At 37.8% G+C, this 12,236-nt stretch overlaps 2 protein-coding genes across 5 annotated transcripts in view; one reads left to right on the forward strand and one right to left on the reverse strand.

Annotated features, from left to right (window-relative positions):
* LOC129723807 (HIV Tat-specific factor 1 homolog) overlaps positions 1-7,602 on the forward strand; it is a 133,175-nt gene extending 125,573 nt beyond the window's left edge. The window contains exons 3-5 of the mRNA XM_055678248.1: positions 5,620-5,786; positions 6,760-7,083; positions 7,200-7,602. Coding sequence (XP_055534223.1) covers positions 5,620-5,786; positions 6,760-7,083; positions 7,200-7,506 — 798 coding nt within the window. The 3' untranslated portion in view covers positions 7,507-7,602. The remainder of the gene's footprint in view (positions 1-5,619; positions 5,787-6,759; positions 7,084-7,199) is intronic.
* The window catches only part of LOC129723808 (uncharacterized), a 200,559-nt gene that overhangs the window by 86,330 nt on the left and 101,993 nt on the right, over positions 1-12,236 (reverse strand). The gene's annotated exons all lie outside the window — the stretch shown is intronic.

Here is a 12,236-nt window from a genome sequence, read left to right on the forward strand (position 1 = left end):
AATCAACATGATCCTCCCTCTTTTGCGGGAAAAGGAGTGCATTCTTGTTCAAGATTTGTCAAAATACAAAAATTTACGTTGCCCCGTAACAACTCTGTTATTTCTGGAAACTCGGTTTTCAGGGAATTATGTTTCGAAACTGAGGAATTTGAATTTTTCGAACAGAATCTTACATTGGTTGAAAGCTCATAAAATTAATTTTACAGTCCGTTTTTATGGTTTTGGGTGTTTTAGTGATAAGCCCCGAAATTCGACCTTCCGGACTAGATTCCACTGGGTCTTTTTATTTCCATAGAAACAATTAACCCAAAAATGACTCTCAAACACGTATTACTCAGCAACTACATACACAATTGACACAAACTGTATTGCATATTGTAGATCGATCTGTTCTCTAACTATATTAAATAATTTCATTGTTCAAACTGTTAAGCTTTGGTCAAATTTTAGATGTCAGGTGATGCTACACGCTGTCACCCGCCGGGAATGGGTTCAATAAAATAAGATCAAACACCATCCACACAGAGGCGAAGCGTGACCAAGTTGGCTACCTGTTCAATCAACATTTGCAACACTGAAACAACAGTATCGTGATAACAGTTTCGAAAACTTTTATCTCTCTACATTTATCTATATGGCAAAAAAATTCTACGGTCTATTATGACCGCGAGTTTTCCGATAATTTTACATACATCGACGGAAGAATTCCACCACATTGACAGAAATAATGAATGAAAACTCGCACTTCGAAAGCTCTGAAGATGGATCTGCGAACTCTTGCGGCCACGTGGTCTCTCTCAAATTCCAATAACGTCAAGAGAATAAACAGAAAGGCATAACGAAACAGATTACCAGACACTAAAGAGAGGTGGTGTGTAATGAATGTTTTCTCTCGCTGACATCGGCTTTGTTCAGCAGAAAGTTTGAACCAAAAATGTCATTTTTACGCGAGGCGTCGCATTAGTAGTGGTGAGCATAAATGACTGCGTCTACCCTGCCGCACTTCAAGGTGCAGAGAAGTGTTGAACGACGGTTAGTTCAGGTGAAAGGTCTGAACAAACGGTAGTCATTATTGCGTGTGGGTTGCGTTGCGTGTGAGTTGTATGGCGTAGTCTGAAGTGTAGCCCATCAGGTTACATTCTTCACGGTGCATAAATTACCACTATGTAGAAAATAAAATAAGGATGTTCGGGATAACATTGAAATTACAAATAAATTACTCCGATAATTTTTCATCCGCTCTGCAAATGTGAAAAAATCACTTTTTTTCTGAGATTGTCTACCTGTCCTATGAACAGGTTGAACAGGTGGACGAGACGTCTCTGCATCCAATATGGGTATTTTCGGAACCGGGATGATGCCCAGAAACCCGAAAATGACCTCAGACGCCGGTTTTCGGAAAATAACCATAAATGGCCGAATACCACCAAATATGGATTTTTTCGAAATCGAATCAATACTGAGATTGAAAATCAATACCAGATGCTATTATTAAATTGAAGATGGTGACTTCTGGATTGAATATTTTTGGAATCGGGATGATGAGAGACTCAAAAACGATCCCAGACTCCATTTTGAATTCCAAGATGATGACTCCTGGTTTCCGAAATACAACCTAAAACTGACGAATACCACCCAATATGTAACCAGAACACAAACCACACAAACTCATTATTTACTATTATTTATCATTATCATGAATATTTAGGCTACTAACAAAACTCCGGACGGGATCCTGTCTCAAAGCTAAAGCGAGATTTTTATATTTTGACCGATCATGGCCAAGAATGCGACTTTCTTCTCGCAATAGGGGAGAATCAGGTTGATTTGCCGTTATTGTATCTTTGATTATCGCTTAAACTCTTGATATTACATTAACCCGTAAAGACCCGGGACAGAACTTGTTATTTGAAAATGCTCGTTCTCAGCAGTGGAACGGCCGATTTGGGAAAACTTGGAATTTTATTCAAGTGGAATAGAAGCTCTAAGTTTTGGTAAAGGTGCCACCCCTCTGGACTCCTCCCCGTTTTTGTGAGACGCAAATATGTCTGTTTTTTTTTCTAATTTTTCAAACAGATTGAGCAAACACTGGGAATTTTCATACGTATCAATTGCTCCATGTAACGAATCATGTCAGGCAGATGAAATATGGTATGTGAGAGTGAATTTTGGAGTTTCTAAATTATTTCAGTACAAAATCACCAAACTACGTATTTTCATAAAAAATCAAATAAGAAAATCGTTCCTTAAATTTTAAGGTCTACATTTTTGAAGTAAGGTCTCCTGAATTGATACGCGATAAAATATTTATTTTAGCATGCAAATATTTAGAGAAAAACGAGTTTAAATTCACTAAAGTAAGGGTTCTTATGAAAACTTTTTTTTGGAATCACCGTTTTGATGTCAGTTTTTGTCAGATTTAAGGTCTGTAAGATCTGTTGGTAAGAAAATGCTATTAAATGGACAAACTCTTAGAATTTTGGTATTTGGTTTCAAAAAAAAAGGCGTCAAAAAACATCAAAAAAATGTCGCTATTGTTGCCCTTAAGCTGAAATGAGTCCAAACTCGGGGAAATTTATTTTTGCTCTGCTAATCCTCGGAAGGTAATTGGCTTTATTAAGCAGAGACGAGGCAACCGGTTATCACTCGATCAATGTGAGTGACTATAAGGGGGATATACTACAAACGTTCTAAATAATGAATGCAGTAGTCTAACTCCACAACAAAAAAAGATGGTCCCAACTCAGTAGCAAGCTTGTTGCAACAACGGGAATCCACAGAGGTAATGGTAACGGCAGTAGTAACGGAAGTGGAGGCGGCAGCGGATATCAGTAAACTTTCCGAATATGCTTTCGACTCAAACACTCATTATATTAGCAGGTGGTAGTACACATACGGTCACTTCCGCTGGTGAAGCTTCAACTTGTTTTGGTAACAACACAAGCATTCTGGATCCTGACTATCAACATCCAATGGACGTCTATTCGTGTAAGAACAGCTTTCCATAATGTTATCAGAGTGCCTTGATCCCCAATAGCATATATACGATCAGCATTATATCCGATTTTAAATAGAATAACAATTGTCCTTTTGAGGACAAAACAAATAAATGATGATTTAATATTTTTTCGTTTCAGCAGACTATTCGAACTTGTTTACACCGCATTGTGCTAGTTCTATTCCTGTTCAGTGATATCGTATTTATATGTGAAAAATAAAATTCGGTAGCACCTCCACTCCTCATTTGCACGCCATTTTAAAAATATTCAATACTCTTTATTCAAAATGTAAAACGAGGAAAAATCATAATACTACCAATGAACTTCAATATTTATTTGCCACAAAATATTTTCAGTTCAAAACATGTTTGTCTGAGAAATATTAAAAATGTCAAAACTGCCAAAGATGTTGGAAATATCAAAAATCAAAAATGCATAGAGTGTCAAAAATGTTAAAAATATCTGAAATGATGAGAATATTAAAAATGCCAAAAATATAAAAAGTATTAAAAATGTCAAAAATATTTGAAAAATATGTTGTGAATGTATCTTGTAGGATTTTTTCTCAGCTTTCAAATTCCGGTCTCAAAATTAAAATCGGTGATTGCTTGTTCAAAACGCATTCGAATCCACAATCTTCTTATATCAGGCATAGTGTTCCTTTCAAATAAAAAATGAAATAGATAAGGTCAAGAAATATTGGATGACATGTTGTAATTTCGTCTACAAATTGCGATTAGTGTCAACTTGCAATACATTAAACCACATAATCCATGCTTGTATTTATTATGTGTTATATCGTGAAACCATAAATCTTTCGCTTAAGTTTTCCCACCTTAAAGCAACTTAAAAATCTCATATCATCCCACGCACCACATCAGACATCATCAAAACGACGCAAATTAGCTGCCAATTTATAATTTATTAGCCGGTAAACCGCGTTTACCTCCGGCTGATTTTCTTGTTTCGTTTTCCTTCAAAACCAGCCGGAGCATCGTCGTCGACGGTGAAAGAAAATTTACACGACCAGACAGGGGTCTCTGAAGTTAGACTATACTTATCAAATTATTGGCATCAAATGGAGCGTAGACAGTTAGGGGTGATTACAACGATTATCGCCATCCGATGTGCTTTCATCGACTGTCCGGACCAGAACCGACCGACGAACTGGGACACTGCTTCCAGTGGTAACCGAGTGGAAAGTGTTTCCGATGGTGGGTCACAGTTTTGCTGTCGTTTTCAGTTTCCTGTCCCGTACGCTGGATGCCGAGCTTAGCTTCCACAGGAGCTATTGTGTTGTAGACTGTCAGTTTTCATTACGAAATATGGGTCAAGAGCAGCAGCTTATTAACAGTTGAGCTAAACTCACTGAGGACGGACGGTTGGACGAAAGTTTTCCATTCACTGCCGGCTCTTTAGTAGAATTTCGAACTGACTTCGCAAAGTTCTGGCGATGGCGTAGTGCGGGCTGATTGGAAAGTTTTAATTTTTTTAACGTGACCACGGCCTTGATATTCTTAGTCGCAATCCTCCACCTTGCCATGTTCTAGTTTCTGTCTTGAATATTTATATAGTAAATATTTAAACAAGAGATTGGTACCGGTTGCTTCTCTTTGCTGCTTTACCAATGACTAGATATTGCTGCTTAGCCTACCTCACATCGTTCCAACATGGCACCCAGAGCCGTACCATGTGACATGGCGTGAATAAATCTTGACATTTCGCCACTATTTACCGATCACATTAAGGCTAAGCTACCGCTGTTACGCGTCGCTGTTCAAACAGAGAAAATGATATTTGCTTACGGCTTGGATTTGGTCGTTGATCAAGTTTAAACAGTTGGCCGAGAAAGGTTTTCCTTCTTCAAACACGTCACTTGCTTTGTACAAACTCGAATCGTACGTGAAAATCCTGCAATTCGAGAAAGAGTAAATAAGCTTCACAAGTGATTAGCTCTTCTAGTGTCACTTTTAAACGGCAAAGTGACTGTGTGAACTTAACCCTACTAAAGTTAATGGTGTCTGGACGACAAATATCACGTTCTGTGGTTAATATACAGTGTGAAGCTATCAAATTATACTGATTTCTAGAACAACCCTAAGTTGAAGCGAGCCTCCGGGTAACCGGTCAGTGTGTCACGTGCAATAAAGAAACCGCCATGAGATCGCTACTTAGCCGGTTGGATAACCCTGAGCGCGACTGGAGAAAGAAAGCGGACATAGAGAGTCAATATTTAAGTTGGACTTAAGTGCAATTCTTGCCTCTGGTTGCGGTGCCCGCATTCTGTAATCAGCAATCTTCTGGTGCGATGAATACTGTAATTTTAGGATCAAAGCATCACAAATTGGCTAGTAAACACTTACACGACAGACAGTGTGCTGTCGGTTTCTGCTCCTACCGTTCTTCGACGGTTGATGATTTCCCAAATTGTCAATTATAGAAGTGCCTTAATTAGCGTTGTTGTATGTTTACCCTTCTCAGCTGTAGCCTCAAGGGGTTCCCAGCAGATGGATTCATTAAGCGCTGTGTGGTCCCAGTACAGTGCCTCTCCAAAGGTCGAAAAGGAAGTGTTGGTTCTACTAATTCATTGTTTTTTTTGGTTTTGTTTCGTTCCGAACAGATTGAGTCGGTGAACTTGGCGCTCGATATTCTGGACAGCTATGACGTACGTGGTCACAAAATCAGAGTACAGCGAGCTGAGTTTCAGCTTAAGGGCGAGTATAACCCCTCGCTGAAGCCGAAGGTGAGGAAGAAGGAGAAGGAGAAGATGCGTAAAATGCAAGAATCGTGAGTATAAAGTCACTGTATCATTTACGATATATTTATTATAAGGAGCTTTTGCTACAGTCTGGCGTTGTTAGTACAGTTTTATTATTGAGTTTTTTTTTTCAAGTAATATTAGTCTACGACACATTATAAAACGCTTAGATAGTTTATAAAATCGATGCCTGTATTCAATTCGATTTTGAAGTGCATCCTCTCGTTCTCTTCGTCATTAAATGATGTTGACTCAACCTTAGTGCACACATGGTTTAAAATCGTTATGTCTATCCTATTTATATCATTATAAGATGACATCTCTGTTTAATAAAACATGTTGAAATAAATAAACGTTCGATTCATCGGAATGTCAATAAACGCAAAATGGCACAATCAACAAACAGCTAGCTTCATCTTCTGATCGGTGAAAAATGCATCCCTATTAGCAGCATCGCCAGCTTGTGACGATAATAAATGGATGTACCGCCAGTGGCATGACACTAATTTGACACGCGTTCAGCTTAACACCGTTCACTTCATTAGGCTTCTCCAGCGGGTTTCATGATCGCAGAGCTCGAACCGCGTGAACAACAACTCCAAGAGTCAACAAATAATATTACATTGTAAATAATATCACGACTTCGTGCTGCTTGAACGACGTGATCTCAGCATGATTTCAGTCACTTTCGGATGTGGGCACTTTTAATTCACACTTGTAATTTCTGCACCAAGCATAAATTGTGCTCACAACGGGTAGCAGCTAGCATCTTACTTATTTTTTTACTGGGCAAATATCAGCTCTCTTTTTTCCTATATGTACCTAGCGACGGAGGCAAACAGGCGAATGGAAAATATTATTACTATCAACTAGCCACTTAACATATTTTGAGCATCGTGTTGATTATCCGCACTTTTTAATGACTCGCCTCGGTTTCCCGCTGCTCCCAACAAAATCTCTAGCTTTTGTCTTGTCTTTTTTTTTGTTTCTATTCGCACATAGACTATTCGACTGGCGCCCGGAGAAACTTCGGGGTGAACGCTCCAGGCATGAGCGGATCGTCATTCTCAAGAATCTGTTCGAGCCGGAGCTGTTCGAGCGAGAAGTCCATCTGCTGCTAGAATACCAGAACGATCTGCGCGAGGAGTGCAACAAGTGCGGAACCTGTCGGCGGGTGGTGCTGTTCGATCGGCACCCGGAAGGAGTGGCACAGGTCACGATGAGTGACCCCGAAGAAGCCGATCTGGTGGTGAAACTAATGCACGGTCGCTTTTTCGGCAAGCGCAAGCTCACGGCGGAAATTTGGGACGGCCGAACTAAGTATAGGTGAGTCCGACCGAAATGTAAGCGCAAAAATTTCATTCTTGCTCCGAAAAAGCAGTTAATGATTAATTAGGTACTTATTAAGATTTTTCGCATTCATTTATTTATTGCTTCATCAGAGTTGCTGAAACCGAAGCCGACACCAACAAGCGCTTGGGTAATTGGGAAAAGTACTTGGAAAAGGAGGAGGAAGGAGTGGAAAAAATTACCGAGAAACCCGTTGCAGCTGTACCGAAACCTGAAGGAGAAACTGAAGCCTCAGTAGAGCAAGGCGAGAGTCTGACTGGGCAGCAAGTACACTTATCCAGTGAGAGGGAAATTGAGGAGCCAACGTCGGGCGTCCCGACTGAAGAGGTTAATGAACCAGCTGTGAATGTAGAAGATAATCGGACGGAAAAGGATTTGCCACAAGAACCAATGGACTAGACAATTCACTAGTTTAGGATGTCGATAAGGTAAATAAATGCTTTGAAATTGTATTATTCTATACCGATTACGGCAATGCAGCAGTATAGGAATCAAGTAGTATTTCGTTGTTTGCCTTAAATAGAGCAAAAGAAGTTCGTTTCGATGACCAACACACCGCGTTTTTTCTCCAATATGAAAAAAATGATTTTTCGATTTTTTTCGTTTGGTATATCAAACTGTTCGTAAAATTCAAACTTCAAAATCTTTTTATTTTTCACCTTGCAAAGCGCAGTACACAGGATAACAATTTGAGATTGCTACAAAAACCGTAAACAACCGTACGTGTTAGCAGCCAGATTCGAGCTTGCAAGTTTTTGCATAATATTCAGTACACATGATAACAAAAAAGGTTGCTAATTAGAGAAATTAGGTTGCTAAAAATTATAGTGATAATTATAATACTCTTAAAATCTTGCACATTTTAGTTATCCAACGACACATTGATTGCGTTCGGTACTGTTGTATAGAAGCTAACAGCAGGTGAAATCTTTCACTCGTAAAACGTTACATGCTAAATTTCAATATAGCGAAGAAAAACGCAGTTTTTCGCATCGCATTGTTCAATGACCAAATTTTTATAGACCAATAACGGCGCCGGTCCTTACAGTCTGGTGGGGATATCGTAGGTCTCTCGCAATAGGAGTTCTTGAGTTTTGGATGCTAAACGATGTCAACTACTGTACAGGCTCATTTCACCTATTTTAAAAGTTTACGAAGTTCATGGAGTTATAAGAATATAGGCCTTTGCAAATCGAATCAAGAACATCCCGAATAGATGGTAAAACTGCGGTTTTACCTCGTTCACTTTTCTCATAATATGCACATAATAGACCCAAACGTTTTGAATAAGAATTGGAAGTCTTCCCACACAGAAGGGAGATCCAACGTCTAGCGCAACAGTCTACTGGTTCTCGTCGCATTCAAACAGTCTACTGGTTCCATGGCTAATTGCCAAGCATTACCAGAAAGGCAAACTAAAAACACGTCCTTTTATTTGCGATGAGCAATTGTCACTCGGAACAAAATATATCATATTGCAACGGTAGCCTTTATTAACCAAAACAAAGAAATTATACTTTCTAATGACAGATGAAATAGGTATTGTTCAGCAATGGAAACTAGATTTGCTGTATTTTCTACTTTGATATAACTTGAGCAAACGGAGTTTTAGCAAATGTTTGTTATAGTGTAATAGCGTAAAGCAGGCATTATTCGAAGCAAACATTTGCTATTTTTGGTACGAATTTTGTTTGCACAAAATAAAATTCGTACTAAAAATAGCAAATAAATTACACACCAAATATTGCAAACATTTGCCTTGTCTAATGTCTGCTTAATACCGAAATATCTGCTTCAATTCTTTGCAAAAATATGTTTGCGGTTGTATTTGCTAAACAAAAAATTCAGTAAATATTTGCTTCGTCTATTGTCGTTCTTTGCTAATCAGATCGCTACTGAGCAAATATTTGCTTTCATTTTTCTTTGTTCATACTGAAATTCCCATTTGGTTCACCAGAGAAATCAAAAATTTAAAGAATAGGAAACAAAAAATTTAAACATATGTGATGAACTGAATACTAAAATATCTGTTGCGTATGAGAGCTACAGCACAAGGGTAGAAAATAACATTTAATCAGACCCAAAACTGTTCTTTAAATTTGCAAACGATAAAATGAAGTCTAATAACTTCCCATCTCGCATGCAATATGAAGACTTTGCCAGTACTGACTCAAAGCAAATCTGCAACAAGTTTGCGAGTTTTTTTTTTCAAACCGTTTATAAAAATAGCGCCGAAGTCAGGGACTTTGAGTATTTCTCGCACTTGCATGAACAAATAAATAACGTATCTATTAAGCAAATAACTGTTCAAGAAATCCTCGCAACACTAAAAGAACAGGACGCCTCAAAAGGTCCAGATCCAGATGGAATTCCACCCTCACTTATGAAAACTCTTGCTCCTGTCTTCGTAAAACCCTTGTTTTGGCTTTTCAACTTATCCCTTACGTCCGGACAATTTCCATCGGTCTGGAAAAAATCTTTTCTTATACCGATTTTTAAGTCAGGTAAGAGATCTGATATCAAAAACTACCGTGGCATTGCAATGATATCATGTATTCCCAAACTTTTTGAAGCTATCGTAAACCAAAAAATATTTAATTAGGTATAACGTGTATCCAAAATGGTTTTTTACAAAGGAAGGTCTACGGCTACCAACTTGCTTGAATTTGTTGATTTCTCTCTTGCGTCTATGGACAGAGGCAACTTCGTGGAAACTCTATACACGGATTCTATTGAAGCTTTTGACAGAGTAGATATTTCCATGCTAATGTTCAAATTAAAAAAACTGAGATTTGAGTCAGGCCTACTTAGATGGATTGAATCTTATTTGACGAATAGGACACAAACGGTTAGGTTTAAGGGACACCTTTCTGTACCAGTAATAGTGACATCTGGAGTTCCACAAGGTTCCCATTTAACCCCTTTGCTCTTCATTTTATTTGTTATTGACGTTACTTTTGTGTTAAATCGTCTCAAAGTATTGATATATGCCGATGACATGAAATTGTATATGGAAATAAAACACAAATCAGACATCCAACAATTCCAACAAGAGGTTGACATTTTCTACATTTGGTGTAAAAAAAGTCTTCTTGATCTCAACGTAAAAAAATGTATTATTATATCCTACACAAGGAAAAGAAATCCTGAACATTCCAGGTGCACTCTTGGACATCAAGTTGTAGAAAGGTGTTATCTAATTAGAGATTTAGGAGTAATTATGGATTCTAAGTTAACATTCATTGATCACTACAATACGATCATCAATAGAGCCAACAGTATGCTAAGTTTTATAAAAAGGTTCAGTTATCATTTCGTAGACCCGTACACTATAAAAACTCTCTTTGTTACATATGTTAGATCTATCTTAGAATACTGTAGTGTTGTTTGGTCGCCTTATCAAGACGTCCATTCCAATAGAATCGAATCCGTACAAAAACAGTTTTTGTTATATGCACTAAGAAAACTAGGTTGGAATTCATTTCCTCTCCCTTGTTATGAATCGCGTTGCATGCTTATTAATATAGAAACGCTTGAAAAAAGAAGAGAAATTGCTTCGGTAACTCTTGTCAACGATTTAGTTTCACAACGCATAAGTTCGGAAAATTTGCTTGGAAAACTCAACTTTAATGCTCCTACACGCTCATTAAGAACGCGAAAAAATTTTGTATTAAATTCTTATAGAACAGAATATGCCATGGCCGGGCCAGTTAATAGTATGAAGAGTCTTTTCAATAAATATTGTGAAGTTATTGATTTAACGATGTCACGAAATGCTCTTAGGAAAATATTGAACACTAGAATTACATAACTATATTTGTGATTTTTTTTTTCTTCATCTAATCTATATTTGTGATGTTAGCAATAGTTTTAAAGATGTAGTCTACTAGGATGATTGATGGAAATAAATAAAAAAAAAATTTGGTATGAGCAAACTACAGCAAATCTATTATCTATCTTCCTATAATTGATGCTGAAAGGAGTATTCTAAAGAATCCTGCTTTTTAATCAAGAAGATCCACACTGCAAAGGGTGTGAAAAATAGGCACTTCATTTTCTTTCTCTCGGAGAAGTGGAAAGAAGCGTCCTCGTTTGTCGTTTGACCCAATTCCGATTTCTGTCGTTTCCGATGGATATATGGTTGATTGGTATGGTCGAACGGCTCGCAAACCGTTCATATGGGGCGGTTTATGAAAAAGAGCGAACGTGCGAACGGCTCCTGTGTATGAACCACGGTTCTTAAAGCGCACCATGTGATGGCAAACAGAACCGAAGTTCACCGAAACATCACAGTTAGGCAACTTCACAAGGAAATTTTTATGAACCATGAGTCGTTCATATTAGCTGATTCGGAGTGTTGAGTAAGCGGTTCCGACCCGTTCTTCGAGAGGAGCCGATTTTCCCATCCTATATTATGCCAGTCAATTACCAAAAAGCCAACCAACAACGAATCCCGTGAAAATATATAGTATAGAACAGTCAGGGCAGTCCCGTACCTCAACAAAAACACAGAAATAATGTTTTCGAGTGACTCACAAGATATGCAATGGAAACTAGATTTGCTAAAGATTAAGTAAGCTGTTCCGATCATGATACAAAACAAGCATTCGCATTCCACCAATGATTCCAACTTTAGAGCAAATATTTCACACAGTAAGTATTTCTACATGAAGTTCAAATGTTGTAGAAGCATTTTACTGAAAAATATACAGTATTTTGCGAATACAGTACTGTTTCGATCGAAAAAACATGCTCCCGTGAATCCAACGAAACTGTGGACTCGATGCTATTCAACAAAAAATACTAACCTCCATCATTTTCTCGAATTCACAGTCTCGCTAGATTCATCGGAAAGCATATATCAAGATGGCTTTTACAAAGTAATTTTTTTTAATTCTTTCATCACCAATATTTAGTGGTTAATTTGTGAGTTCGAAATCCAATTTGTGGTCAAGTGGTTCCCGAGAAATTTTCAAAAAACTGAGTCAAGCCATCTTGAAACTTGATTTTTCTTTAAATGAACCGGACAACGGTGATATATAGATCAATCGAAAGCTCTTAATTTGTGGTTCACGAAAATGTAATTTTTAACGCATGATTACTAGTGTTTGTACAGAAATTTGTGTTTT

Source organism: Wyeomyia smithii, chromosome 2, assembly GCF_029784165.1.
Source record: "Wyeomyia smithii strain HCP4-BCI-WySm-NY-G18 chromosome 2, ASM2978416v1, whole genome shotgun sequence".
Taxonomy (NCBI): Eukaryota; Metazoa; Arthropoda; class Insecta; order Diptera; family Culicidae; genus Wyeomyia; species Wyeomyia smithii.